The sequence below is a fragment of the Somniosus microcephalus genome, chromosome 3 (genome assembly GCF_052327205.1).
Source record: "Somniosus microcephalus isolate GS21.2 chromosome 3, FLI_Smic_1.0, whole genome shotgun sequence".
Lineage (NCBI taxonomy): Eukaryota > Metazoa > Chordata > Chondrichthyes > Squaliformes > Somniosidae > Somniosus > Somniosus microcephalus.
Window position 1 is genome coordinate 171,254,539 of NC_140989.1, and position 15,041 is coordinate 171,269,579.

General features: G+C 43.1%; 1 protein-coding gene across 2 annotated transcripts in view; it reads left to right on the forward strand.

Annotated features, from left to right (window-relative positions):
• Positions 1–6,727: 6,727 nt before the first annotated feature.
• Positions 6,728–15,041, forward strand: part of gins1 (GINS complex subunit 1 (Psf1 homolog)) — a 62,855-nt gene continuing 54,541 nt past the window's right edge. For both annotated transcript variants that reach the window (XM_085981889.1, XM_085981888.1), the window contains exon 1: positions 6,728–6,891. In XM_085981889.1, the coding sequence (XP_085838015.1) occupies positions 6,733–6,891 (159 nt within the window). In that variant the 5' untranslated portion in view covers positions 6,728–6,732. The remainder of the gene's footprint in view (positions 6,892–15,041) is intronic.

A 15,041-nucleotide genomic window follows, 5' to 3' on the forward strand; every position in this document is an offset into this window, starting at 1 on the left:
TGACCTCAGGATGTCCCAAAGCACTTTACATCCAATGAAGTACTTTTTGAAGTGTAATCACTGTTGTAATATAGGAAATATGCAGCCAATTTGTGCACAGCAAGGTCCCACAAACAGCAATGAAATAAATAAATGATCTGATCATCTGTTTTATGTGTTGGTTGAGAGCTAAACATTGACCAGGGCACTGAGAGAATTCACCTGCTCTTCTTTGAATAGTGCCATAAGATGTTTTACATTGACCTGAGAGGGCAGACAAAGCCTCGGTTTGATGTCTCATCCGAAAGACGGATTTTCCTTGGATTATTGAAAACAAAGCTGCATTAACACTCAATATAAACCTGACCCTTGTATCCCAGTTTATGTATTATGTGGCTGTTTGCTACCAGGTAGTCTCTGGCCTGCTATGTCACTGTCAGCAACTGAATGAGAGCTGACTGGGAAAAAGCTAAGCTCAGATATATAATTCAAAATCCTTTTTAAAGATATACTGAAACAAAAGAATTTACAAAATGTACCTCTCTTAACTATATTATCTGATCAGCTATTTACAGGATTCAAAATAGTGATTTCCCACACAATTAAGGTGTCACTTACAATAGGATTGAAAGACATGTCAGGCAGTCTGTTTCTGCCCAAGTGTCAAGCTGATCAAATTTAATATAGTGACACCTAAGCAGATAAATAGTGACACCTAAGCAGATAAATGTCAAGAAATGCTTCTTAGAAATAATGTCTTTGAAGTGTCCTTTTACATACCAGACTGTAATGTATATTCTCATCAGATTGAGGAAGCACGTAGCAGTATCTAACACGTAAAGTGACTGCCAAACCCTTGTGCAAAGATATTAAAATATATAGAGACTTTCTTATTAGAAATGTGACCATAACTTCCTGTTCATCGCAGCTTGTCTGAAACCATCCTGTTGAGCACCCTGCCCCTCACTTCCCCCAGCCAACCAGAAACATCACACCTTAGAACCTGATTTTATCTCCTTTTCCTGCTGCCTACTCAGCTTGAGCTTGATGGTGTGCAATCTCGAAGTCTGGTTTGATTGAGTTGAGTTTCAAATTGCACGTCGAATTAATCATCAAAAGTGCCTATTTCTACCTCTGCGACATCACTGCCACCGAAACCCTCATCCATGCTTTTGTTACCTTCAGTCTTGACCTCCTAAACTCTCGTTGCAGGTTTCCACCCAAGGCAAACTCCAACTCATCCTATCCTGTTCTAAGTCCTGCAAGACCTTTCATCCACTGTCCTTGCCAACCTCCACTGGCTTCCCATCCTAGACACTGCCTGCAGATCCTCAACCTTATTTATAAATACATCAAAGGCCTTACTCCATCCTACCTCTTAGCAGGCGTTGAGGTTGAATGCCTGGAAGTTTTACTTTTCCCACAGGGTGATCTACCCTGTGGAACTGGATTCTGGAGGCGGTGATGGAGACTGAATATCGAGATGGGTTAGATAGATTTCTTGGAAACAAGGTGATCACAACATATGGAGGGCATATTATTTCTGGATAGTAACTTGTGCCCTGGGGCCTGATGGGACCTACCTGCTTGCCTAGGAGAGGTCGGAGAGCACGTCTGATTGGTTCAAGGTTTCCAAGGAGGTGTGAGGGGAGGGGAGATGTTTGGTGAAGAGAGATCAAATCAGTTGATGGATAGAGGTGAGCATGTGTGGGCCGGAAGCCTTTTTTCATCCTAGATATGCAAGTGTAAACCTCTGGAACCTCCTCCAGTCCTATGTTCTGGCTTGCAACTTCTGGTCTTCTATCACTGATGCTAAATGCATTCCTTCCCCCCTCCCCTTCCACCCCGTATCGTTCAACATCAATTGATCATGCTATTCGTCATCATGACGCTAAGCACTAGATTTCCTCCCTCAATCATTCTGTCTTGTCACATCATTCCCCAAATTCAAAAGCTTTGTCCATACTTGCCTCCTTGTCCATACTTTAGTCACCTCCCCAACCCTCCTCCCAAACTGCTGCTGTATCCAATCCCTCCTTTGTAAAGCTCCATGAGAAGTTTCACTATTTAAAAGCACCATGTAACTGCAAGCAGTTGTTTTCTATTTTTCTTAGCCATAATTGAGGCCACAATCAGAATGTTTGAGATTGTGCATCACACTACTAAATATGAAAATAAGTGACATTATGTGGCTGGGAAAGTAGATTACCTGGAAATACACCATATTTTATTGACAACAATGCAAAATATTACACTTGTTCAGGGCATAAAGCAGGTAAGAGACATGAAGCTTTCGGTTCAGTAATGTCCTTTAGGGAAGGAAACCTGCCATCCTTACCTGATCTGTTTCATAAGTGGTTCCAGTCCCACACTGATGTAGTTGACTCTTAACTGCCCTCTGAAGTGGCCTCACAATTGTATAAACCAACTACAAAGAGCGCAGTTCAAGAAGAACACCCACTACCACCTCAGGGAAACTAGGGATGGACAATAAATGCCAGCCTTGCCAGTAATGCCCACATCCCGAGACTGAATTTAAAAATCTGTGGCAACTTAAAACATGTAAAAAGTCAATCAACTTGGTCATACAGAGGCTGTCAAACACTCAACTAACATTAGCCGCAGACTACTCATGTACTTGTATTGACTTTGTAGTATTGGTATCCTCCTTCTTCTAATCATAATAGCCAGCCATTAAATCTTTGCACCAGCTGACATCAGCTAAATCATCTTCAATTCCTAAATTCAGGCCCCCACATAGAAACATAGATAGAAGATAGGAGCAGGAGTAGGCCATTCGGCCCCTCGAGCCTGCTCCGCCATTCAATGCGATCATGGCTGATCATCCAAATTCAGTACCCGGTCCCTGCTTTCTCCCCATACCCCTTGATCCCTTTAGCCTTAAGAAATATATCCAACTCCTTCTTGAATATATTTAATGAATTGGCCTCTACTACCTTCTGTGGTAGAGAATTCCACAGGTTCACCACTCTCTGGGTGAAGAAATTCCTCCTCATTTCTGTCCTAAATGGCTTACCCCTTATCCTTAGACTGTGACCCCTGGTTCTGGACTCCCCGACCATCGGGAACATTCTTCCTGCATCTAATCTGTCTAGTCCTGTCAGAATTTTATAAGTTTCAATGAGATCCCCTCTCATTTTCTAAACTCCAGCGAGTACAAGCCCAATCGACCCAATCTCTCATACGTCATTCCTGCCATCCCAGGTATCAGCCTGGTGAATCTTCGCTGAACTCCTTCCATGGCAAGAACATCCTTCCTCAGATAAGATGACCAAAACTGCACACAATACTCAAGATGTGGTCTCACCAAGGCCCTGTACAACTGCAGCAAGACATCCTTGTTCCTGTACTCAAACCCTCTCGCTACGAATGCCAACATACCATTTGCCTTCTTAACCGCCTGCTGCACCTGCATGCTTACCTTCAGCGACTGGTGCACAAGGACACCCAGGTCTCATTGCACTTCCCCTTCTCTCAATCTATTGCCATTCAGATAATAATCTGCCTTCCTGTTTTTGCTACCAAAGTGGATAACCTCACATTTATCCACGTTATATTGCATCTGCTATGCTTCTGCCCAATCACCCAACCTGTCCAAATCATCCTGGAGTTTCTCGGCATCCTCCTCACAGCACACACGCCCACCCAGCTTTGTGTCGTCTGCAAATTTGGAGATATTACATCTAGTTCCCTTGTCTAGATCATTAATATATATTGTGAATAGCTGGGGTCCAAGGACCGATCCCTGCGGTACCCCACTAGTCACTGCCTGCCACTCGGAAAAAGACCCGTTTATTCCAACTCTTTGCTTTCTGTCTGCCAACCAGTTCTCTATCCAAGTCAGTACCTTGCCCCCAATCCCATGTGCCTTAACTTTACACGCTAATCTCTTATGCGGGACCTTATCGAAAGCCTTCTGAAAGTCCAAATACACCACATCCACTGGTTCTCCCTTATCTATTTTACCAGTTGCATCCTCAAAAAATTCCAGTAGATTAGTCAAGCACGATTTACCCTTTGTAAATCCATGTTGACTTTGTCCGATCCTGTCACTGTTTTCCAAGTGCTCTGCTATTACATCTTTTATAATGGACTCTAGCATTTTCCCCACTACTGATGTCAGGCTTACCGGTCTATAATTCCCCGTTTACTCGACCACCTTTTTTGAATAGTGGGGTAACATTAGCTACCCTCCAATCCATGGGTACTGTTCCAGATTCCATCGAATGTTGGAAGATGATCAGCCATGCATCTACTATTTCTAGGGCCACTTCCTTAAGTACCCTTGGATGTAGATTATCAGGCCCTGGGGATTTATCGGCCTTCAATCCCATCAATTTCCTTAACACCATTTCCCTACAAATACTGATTTCTTTCAGTTCATCCCTTTCATCAGATATGAAATGAAATGCTGTGCACAAATCAACACCATTTCCATCATTTAAATAAGATTAAAGTGCAGTGGATGAAAGTCAATTAGTACACTGTCATTTAATTTCTGGCTCAACTAGCATCATAGAATGGATGTTTCTTCTCTCCATTGGCTGTCTCAAGCAGTTCCTGATCGGAGAGAGTTCCTCAGAGAACTCCTGAGAGTTTACCAATATCACCCAGCGAAGCCGGACAACAACAAAAAAAAGGCTGATGTGGGAAATACATACTTTAGACTGGTACAGGAGCACTTCCGAGGTTGGAGCAAAGCACAGCAAGCATTTACTTTGCATCTCACCTGTGCTGTACCCAACTTGGCAATGTCTGATACTGATGCTACATAGCCAAAGTCAAAAAGTCTTCCATTCTCCCTCACAAGGCTAAGCACAAAGATTCACCATCATCAAGTATTTTGTTAAAAACACACAAGGGGAAAGTGCTTTGCATTGTAAACATTTGTCCATACTGCATCATTGCCCTTTAAAAGGCAACAGGTCATGCTCTAATCTTAAATCAACCTAACTCTGCAGATATACAATTTAGAATCTGGGATGTTCTCAAATGGCATATAGTTTGTTAGTTTTAACCACTGAAAAGCACAAGACTTGAATTTCCCCCAACTACAGAAATGCCCAAGGACCAGACTAAGAAATTACAATGAAAATTAAGCTTCAAAATACAACTGGTTTAACTTAATTATAAAAACCTCCTTATAAAAGAACCCCTGAAGTTCAGCCCAAAATACAGTAGGGATAAAAGCTATTACACCATTAACTCCTAGCTCATAAATCAGTCGCACTCCAAGATGTCCAGCGACAAGATGGCATGTTGAGACACTTGGGGCCTTCGGCGGCCAGTGGGCGCGACAGGGCAGTGGGTCCAATTGACATAAATAATATTATGATTTAGTATCATGTTCTTTTAAGTTTAATTGGACCTTTTGTTTAAATTATATTAGTGCTGCCTCTTCAGACAAGCATGGCACTTGTAGTGCTGGTTTTTTGTTAGTAACACTGGGGCAAACCTAATGGCCCGTAATTTGTGGTCAGTGGTGAAGCAAAGGCGCTCGCTGCGGACCCCGAAGAAAGCCGCCCACATATATCTCACGATCTGTGGCAAAAACTTGAAGATTCTCAATGTGCAAGTGATTGAGCGCCGTGAATAGGGGATTGCCAGTGTGATGTAGCGATGACACCATCAAACTGTCTAAGCAGCTAATCACATTGAAGAATTCTCAGACAGCAAACCAGGAAATCAAAAGCAGCTTTTATCCTCACTTTTTAAAAATGTTAGAGAGCAAAAATAAAGATGGGATCTTTCACATGGTGATAAGGTAGAAGCTGAAATATCATGAACAAACTTTAAAATTAATTTTTTTAAATGAATTGTAATTTTTATAATGGAAAAATTTGACATTCTACAAATATAAAAATTAGATTTTCAGGGTTGTTTAGCAGTCAATACACTATTAAACCCCAGTTACACCTATTCCAACAAAGCTTAACATTTAATGGGGTATTTAACAGCAATATTAGCACAGAAAAAGCTCCGTTCCACTGATTGCCGGCTATGGGGGCGGGGGTCCATAGCACAGCCTCTGTTGGAGCAGCGAATAAGTGACCACAACTTCAGGATCTCCGCGTTTAGATGCGCATGCACCAAGTCCTGAAGTTGCGCTCAGTTTCAGAGGGGCAATGATGGTGACCGCCGACAGTTCGCCGTCATGACCCACCGCAAAATCCGGGCCAATGGCACCCTCAATGGTTTAATAGAAAGATGCATGTTCTGCAATCCCCCTCTCCTCTGCCGTCAAGAGGTGCTGATCAGCCCAGACCACTGACCCGTCCCAGTGCACAGGCCTCCTTGCTTTCCACCAAATCCTGGTTGGGGGAAATAGGAAGGGGGGGGGGGGGTAACGCGCAGACGCACTCCTCCGCCTCACCGGTTGGGCTCGCGGCGAGGGAAGCCGTTTGAAAGGAAAGGAGGGTGGGGGCAGCAGCTCGAGCCAGAGGGGAAAGAAAATCAAACCGTGAATCTGGAGAGCAGGTGGGGAAAGGGGAAAGGGGAAAGCAACAAGCATTGATTATACATTAAAAAAAATAAATCACACAACCGCATCTACCTCTTCTGAAAACAGTGGGGAGACATTGCTCGCTGTTTATATATTACAGTGAAGCCGCCCTCCGGGGGAAGTGACGTCTTCGCCGGCGCTCGCCTTTCCGGCGTTCTGATTGGTCCAAAGCGGAGGACGCCGCGGCCCCTAATTGGTGGATTTTGGCGGGCGCGTTGGGCGTCCGTTTAATGGTGGCCGGCAGTTGGTTAAAGGCCGTTTGTTTGGCGGGAGGTTTTGGTGGAAGCGTTTGGTGGGTGGTATTATTAGCAGTAATGTTTTGTGAAAAAGCCATAGAGCTGATCCGGGAACTGCAGCGAGCTGCGGATGGACAGTTGCCCGCTTTTAATGTGAGTACCACAGTCTGTTCGAAATAGTTTTGTTAACAGGCGCTCAGTCTTATTGTTCAGGTACAATGGCAACAAAAAGGACGCGGCCAGTGACAACGTGTTGTCAATGAGAACACGGTTTCTAACCCTAATTACCCCACCCGCTAAACCCTAATGCTAAATGGTGCGATGTCAACACTTTTTGGTTGTAATCAGTCTCATTGGTATCAGTCGTTTTCTTATTAGGCAGTCCCTTGGAACCGAGGAAAAACTTGCTTCCACATTAAAAATGAGTTTGCAGGTGACTGATGAGTCTAATGTGGAGAAGTTTGGAGGCTGATCCTTCAGCCCATCGTGTCTGCACCGGCCATCAAGCCCTATCCTAATCCCATTTTCCAGCGCTTGGTCCATAGCCTTGTATGTTATGGCGTTTCAAGTGCTCATCTAAATGCTTCTTGAATGTTGTGAGGGTTCCTACCTCTACCACCCTTTCAGGCAGTGAGTTCCAGATTCCAACCGCCCTCTGGGTGAAAAAGTTTTTCCTCAAATCCCCTCTAAACCTCCTGCCCCTTACCTTGAAACTATGCCCCCTGGTTATTGACCCCTCTACTAAGGGGAAAAGTTCCTTTCTATCTACCCTATCTATGCCCCTCATAATTTTGTACACCTCAATCAGGTCCCCCCTCAGCCTTCTCTGCTCTAAGGAAAACAAACCCAGCCTGTCCAGTCTCTTCATAGCTGAAACGCTCCAGCCCAGGTAACATCCTGGTGAATCTCCTCTGCACCCTCTCCAATGCAATCACATCCTTCCTATAGTGTGGCGACCAGAACTGCACACAGTATTCCAGCTGTGGCCTAACTAGTGTTTTGTATAGCGCCATCATAATCTCCCTGCTCTTGCCTTCATTAGCCAAGGCATAGAATATAAGTATCCCATATGCCTTCTTAACCACCTTATCTACCTGTCCTGCTGCCTTCAGGGATCTATGTACATGCACACTAAGGTTCCTCTGTCCTTCCTAGGGTCCTACCATTCATTGTGTATTCCCTTGTCTTGTTAGTCCTCCCAAAATGCATCACCTCACACTTTTCAGTTGCCACTGTTCTGCCCATCTGACCAACCCGTCTATATTGTCCTGTAGCCTGAGGCTTCCCTCCTCGCTATTTACCACTCCACCAATTTTTGTGTCATCTGCGAACTTACTGATCATACCTCCTACATTCATATCTAAATCATTAATGTACACTACAAACATCAAGGGACCCAGCACCGATCCCTGCGGTACACCATTGGACACAAAACAACCTTTGACCATCACCCTCTGCCTCCTGCCACTAAGCCAATTTTAGATCCAATGTGCCAAATTGCCCTGGATCCCATGGGCTCTTACCTTCTTGACCAGTCTCCCATGCGGGACTTTGTCAAAAGCCTTATTGAAGTCCATGTAGACTACATCAACTGCACTACCCTCATCCACACACCTAGTCACCCCCTCAAAAAAAATTCAATCAAATTGGTCAGACATGACCTCCCCCTGACAAAGCCATGCTGACTATCCTTGATTAATCCTTGCCTCTCCAAGTGGAGACTAATTCTGTCCCTCAGAATTTTTTCCAATAATTTCCCTACCACTGATGTTAGACTCACTGGCCTGTAATTCCCTGGTTTATCCCTACTACCCTTCTTGAATAATGGTACAGGTTGAGTGTCCTGAACCCGGCAACCTCGGGACTGAGACTGAGCCGGTTTTTGTGTTTTTCTGGACTTCGGAATGTGTTTCTGATGTCCGGAAACGCCCGAGCCCAGGTTGTGATATTTCCGAACTTCGGACATCAGAAACACGTGCCGAGTCCGGAAATGCCTGGGCCCAGGTTGCGATATTTCCGGTTTTTGGTAAGCCTCCCTCAGGGTGTCCAGATTCCGAAACATTTTATGGATTCCGGACGACCCTGCCACCAATTGTCCCGGATTCCGGAACTCTGGATTTTGGACGTTCAACCTGTACTACGTTAGCTGTCCTCTGGTACCTCCCCTGTGGCCAGAGAGGTTCTGAAAATTTGTGTCAGAGCCCCTGCAATCTCCTCCCCTGCCTCACACAGCAGCCTGGGATCCATCTCGTCTGGGCCTGGGGATTTATCCACTTTTTTTAAGTGGCCATGATAAGAAAGACTTGCATTTATACAGCGCTTTTCATGAACTCCGGACGTCCCAAAGTGCTTCACAGCCAATTAAGTACTTTTGAAGTGTAGTCACTGTTGTAATGTAGGAAATGCGGCAGCCAAATTGCGCTCAGCAAGCTCCCACAAATAGTATTGTGATAATGACCAGATAATCTGTGGGATCAATGTTGGCTAGGACACCAGGGAGAAATCACCAGCTGTTTGAAATAGTGCCCTGAGATCTTTTACATCCACCGGAGAGAGCAGATGGGACCTCTGTTTAACATCTCCTCTGAAAGACTGCACCTCGGACAGTGCAGCTCTGCACTGGAGTGTCAGCCTAAATTTTTGTGTTCAAGTGTCTGGAGTGGGACTTGAACCCACAAGTGAAGGTGCTTTTACACAGCTGGTTTCCCACAGTACCTGTCAAGGGAAAACAATGTCCCACTTTATTTCAGTTAGGTGCTGGTCTTACTGGGGTATCTCTTCCCAGATATCTGCCCACTTTGTAGTGTGGAGTGTAACTGATGGAGGGAGATCTGTATATCCATTTGGCATGTTTTGTACATGGTACCAAATTAGCAGAGGCATTTGATTGTGAGGAGGAAGCTTGGGAAATGCAAGTGTAAAGCCATGGCTGGAGCTGCTATCGGTATCACTTTGTATTTTTGATTTGAAAAAACAAAATTCAGTGTGTTTGTTCAGAACAGTGGATCTCACATTGGAGTAATGGGATTGAGAGTGAAATGACTGGGTTTCTGACATCATCAGATTGTACCAATAATCTGAAGGGGAGCCCCAGGGCTGGCAGAGCAATGCTTTCTCACCGGGGAAGGGAACATTGGGCCTCGGTCTAACATTTCACCTGGAAAACAGCACTCTCGAAAGTGCAGAGCTCCCTCAGTACTGCACTGCACACGGTATAAGCTAGTCACTAATAAATCCAAAAGGGAATTCAGGAGAAACTTCTTTATCCAGAGTGGTTAGAATGTGGAACTCGCTACCACAGGGAGTAGTTGAGGCGAATAGCATAGATGCGTTCAAGGGGAAGCTGGATAAGCACATGAGGGAGAAGGGAATAGATGGATATGTTGATGGGGTGAGATGAAGAGAGTGGGAGGAGGCTCGTGTGGAGCATAAACACCAGCATGGACCTGTTGGGCCGAATGGTCTGTTTCTGTGCTGTTAATACTTTGTAATACCTTCCAATCTGCAGGAACTGTTAGAGATCTATGGAATTTGGAAGATGACAACCAATGCATCCATTATCACTAATATATATATATATATATATATATATATATATATTTATATATATATATATATATATATAGTTTTTAAAACCCTAGAATGTAGGCCATCAGGCCCTGGGAATTTATCGGCTTTCAGTCCCATTAATTTCTCCAGTACTATTTCCTTACTAATACTAACTTCTTTCAGTTTCTCATTTTCACTAGACCCTTGATTCTCCACTATTTCTGGAATGTTTTTTGTGTTGTCTTCCATGAAGACAGACAGACAGACAGAGTATTTGTTTAATTTCTCTGTCATTTCCTTATTCCCCATTATAATTTCTCCTGTCTTAGCCTGTAAGGGACCCACGTTTACTTTCGCTAATTTTTTCCTTTTTCCCATGATTACCGTATTACCCCTGTTGCATGCATCTCTAATTTCCTGATTTATACTCTGCCTGACATTACAACTACTATTAGGGGACCTATAAACTACTCCCACTAGTGTTTTCTGCCCCTTGTTGTTTTTTTGCTCCACCCCAACTGATACTACATTTTGTTTTTCTGAGCCAAGATCCTTTCTCTCTACTGTCTTTATCCCATCCTTTTATTATCAGGGCTTATCCACCCCCTCCTTTTCCATTCTGCCTGTCTCCTGGAATATTTAGTTTCCAACCTTGGTCACTCTGCAACCACATCTTTGTAATGGCTATTAAATCAAACCCATTTATTTCTATCTGTGCTATTAATTCATCTGTTTTGTTGTGACTGCTTTGTGCTTTCAGATATACTGTAGTACCATTAGCTTTAATTTTTTTCTAATTTTCTGTGATGTCACTTTAGTCACTGGTGCCCTATTACCTTTATCAATCTCTGTCCCTTCCTGACCCATTCTGCCTATCTACCCAGGTCACTACTATGCTCTACAGCCTTGACATTTCTCTTGCTGCTTTTTAATTTACCCTTTTCTGAATCCTCCCAACCCCACCCCCCACCCCTTCAATAGTTTAAAGCGAATCCAATAACCCTAGTTATTCGATTCGCCAGGACACTGGACCCAGCCCGGTTTAAGTGGAGCCCGTCCCAACTGAACAGCTTTCCCCAGTACTAATGCCAGTGCCCCATGAATCAAAACCCCTTCCTCTCATCACTCTTTGAGCCATGCATTTAAATCTCTGATCTGTCTGGACCTATGCCAATTTGGCTCGGGTAACAATCCAGAGATTATTAACTTTGAGGTTCTGCGTTTTAATTTGGCCCCTAGCTGCTCAAACTCCCTCAGCAGAAACTCATTCCTAGTTCTACCTATGTCGTTGGTTCCTACGTGGACCATGACCACTGGATCCTCCCCTTCCAACTTTTTCTCCAGCCGTGACGAGATATCCTTAACCCTGGCAGGCAACACAACCTTCGGAACTCCCGGTCGCGGCTCCCGACCTCCTGCATCTTAGCTTGGAGCTCTGATACATCAGTGCTGGGCGTACGTCTTGCAGTCTCTTGTTTAAAACTTGACTGCCCCTGAACATGGTTTTATTTTCTTGCTGTTTGTAAATTCTGACCCCTAAAAGTAGAAGGGAAAGAGAAGCAGACATGAATAGAATCTTCCTCGCCACATTGAATGTGAATAATTGTTGGCCGCTTGAGACAGGATAACCAATTGCTTAACTTACCATTGGTCCTGGCTGATAGGCTTGGGATCAGACAATAGACCCTCATTGTAGCAACTTGAAAAAGGTTTAGCTGTGACATCCCACAAACTGGCTTGTCTTGCTATAACGTATCTCTTCAATGCCTGCAGTCTTTTGCCTTTTTTAAAATAAAAAATCATTTGCAAATTCACTGTTTTAAAACACGATGCTTCAATTTCCATGATTGGGGGGGGGGGGGCGGAATTACAAAAATTCTGAAACCTAAAACAAAAGTCATGCTCAAACTGTATTGTGCTTTGCTCTGACCACAGCTTAAATACTATGTCCAGCTGTTGTCACCTAGATGCAAGGGACACATTGAAGTACGGGAGACATTTCTGAAGAGCCACAAGGTTGTACCCTAGTATCAAAGGACTGACGTATGAGGAAAGACAGGAGAAATTTGGGCTTTTCAGCCTTGAAAAGAAGTAACTGAGAAGTAACCTTTCAGAAATATCTATCTGCGTATCTTACTTAATGTTTTGCATCTTTGCACAGTCCCTGTCTACAAAACTTTACTTCCTGTTGTCATGTTTTTGCCATTTTTGTTACCTTTTTTCCGTTATAAATTTCTATGTTCACAGTTATAATGGAAACTGCTGACATAAACTTGTCTTTCTAATTACAACCTTCCGCCAGTGGTGACACTGTGGCGCTGCAGATTTGGATCTCTCGGCTCCTCCGCCTGTACTGGAGAGAAACTCCTATCGTTCTACCAGTTCTATTTCTCTGCTTCCCAAACTTCCCTAAGTTTTGGCCTTGACTCCAGGTGTGCAGTGCCAGAGGAGATTGATTAGTAAGATAGTAAATGGTATGGCAAAGGTAGATCCATATAATTACTTCTAACTAAATTGAGACAGTAGAACAAGATTACACATTCAAGCTAGTTAAAAGTATACTTAGGACTGATGTTGGGAAGTTATTCACACAGCGATTCATATGATCAGTACTGACGAGGAGGGCCATTTGCCTATTTTAGTTCATTCAGACAGAAAGATGAAGTTACCTCCACTGCAATATTCAACAGTTTGTTAAATGATTCCAGGGTTTTTACCTCTAATACTATATCTGGAAGTCCATTCTGTCTGTGTCCAGTTTGATCGTGACTTCCTCTGAAAAGAGTAGAATAATTTCAATGTTTTATTAGCTTTGTTAATTGTTGTGCTGCACTGGCTGGACGTGTTGAGTCAGCAATCCCATGTTGACTCATCGAGACGTGGAATGGGCTTCCAATTCGAGTAGTTGAGGTGAAAACCATATAATTATTTTTAAAACAATTGGATGCCACAGTGGTCTTTCTGGATGGATGAACTAACATGGGCTGAATGGTCATTTTTCCCTCAATAATTATCATGTGACTATAAAAGTGCCTGGTTTCAATCACCCAAAATTAATCTCCTATTAACCTGTTGGACAAGAATGATAAAACCACTTGGCCCAGTGAAGCCTGTAGAGCTTTGATCTATTGAAATGTAAAGATAAAATGTTAGCTTTGAAGCTCTCCTTCCTCTGAACTTTTCTCCTAAAGTTATGATCTCATTGCCATTTCTTGTATCAAAGTTTTAAATCTCTATCCAACCAGTATTTTGATTAACACTATGAAGTTTCAATGATTTATCAAAACTTGTTTGATAAAAATAATCATTCTAATTGGTCTGTTCAAGGTGTCCCACTCTCTTGAAGTCCACTCTCACTGTCATTTTATATTATTCACTGCTCACAATCTACCTGTTTTTAAGACTTCTTGCACCGAGGCAGAAACAGTGGGTTGAAAAAGCTATAAAACAAAATTTGAGCCCTAGGCTCTGGAATAAGGGCTTTTGAGATTCCCTTAAATCTGAGCACCATGCAATACAAGTTTAATCAATTCTAATAGATAATTTCACTCTTGAAAGACAATTGATAATTTAATAAAAAGTAATTAATTACAAAGTAAATGATGAAGGTCCATGGTGAGCAAAGTGATTGCCAGTTTCAGGATTGAATTTTTCAGCTGCAGGATTGGGATCTTGGGATGTTCTAGCGTTATGACCTTGGCGTTTATATTGGAACCTTTTCTAGTCATTATTTTAGTTTTATTCAGTATTTTTCTACAAAATGGACTGCTCTTGTGCTGAAGATTTTTTTTTAAAAAGCAAAAAACTCCATCTGCTGGACATCTGAAACAGAAAAATGCTGGCAACATTCACCAGGTCATTCATCTGTGAAGATAACAGACAAGTTAACATTTTCTTCATTGGACTAGTTCTGATGAAGGATCTGCATCTGAAATGTTAACTTGACTGTTTTCTCGCTGATGAATGTTTCCAGCATTTTCTGTTTGTATTTATTTAGTTTTTATTTATGTTGCACTCTCTGTAAACTTGAGCTCATCCAAAACTCTGCTGCCCGTATGCTAATTTGCACCAAATCCCATTCACCCATCAGCCCTATGCTTGCTGACCTACATTGGCTCCCAGTAAGGGAATGCCTCGATTTTAAAATTCTAATCCTTGTTTTCATATCCCTCCATGGCCTTGCCCCTCCCATCTCTAACCTCCTCCAATCCTACAACCCTCTGAGATCTCTTGCACATCCCTGATTTTCATCATGCCTAAGCTCTGGAATTCCCCCTCTAAACCTCTCTTACCCCTCTCTCCCTTAAAACCTACTTCTTTGACCAAGCTTTTGGTCACCTGTCCTAATATCTCCTTATGTGGCTCATTAAATTTTGTTTGATAACATTCCTGTGAAGCGTCTTGGGATGTTTTACTACATTAAGGGCACTCTATAAATGCAAGTTGTTGGTGTGACATAGCAATGGTTTGGTGAGTTTATCCACAATACAGCTGCGCCATGCTGACAAGAGATCCCTGGTATGTGCTGAGTTACCTGATCAGTCAAAGGTGGCAGCAGGGAGGCTAAAATTGCCCTCAGCATCCCTGGGTTAGGGAATGCAAAATCAGCCAGGATACTGAATCTGAATCTAGTGACCTCTGCTGGAAATGTGCTTGTGGGTTTAGGATGCAGGCAGGATTGGGTTTGGTTGTGAGTGTCTTTGCAAACACTCTGTTGAGGAGCTGACATTAATGATGGTCGCTTGGGTGAATTA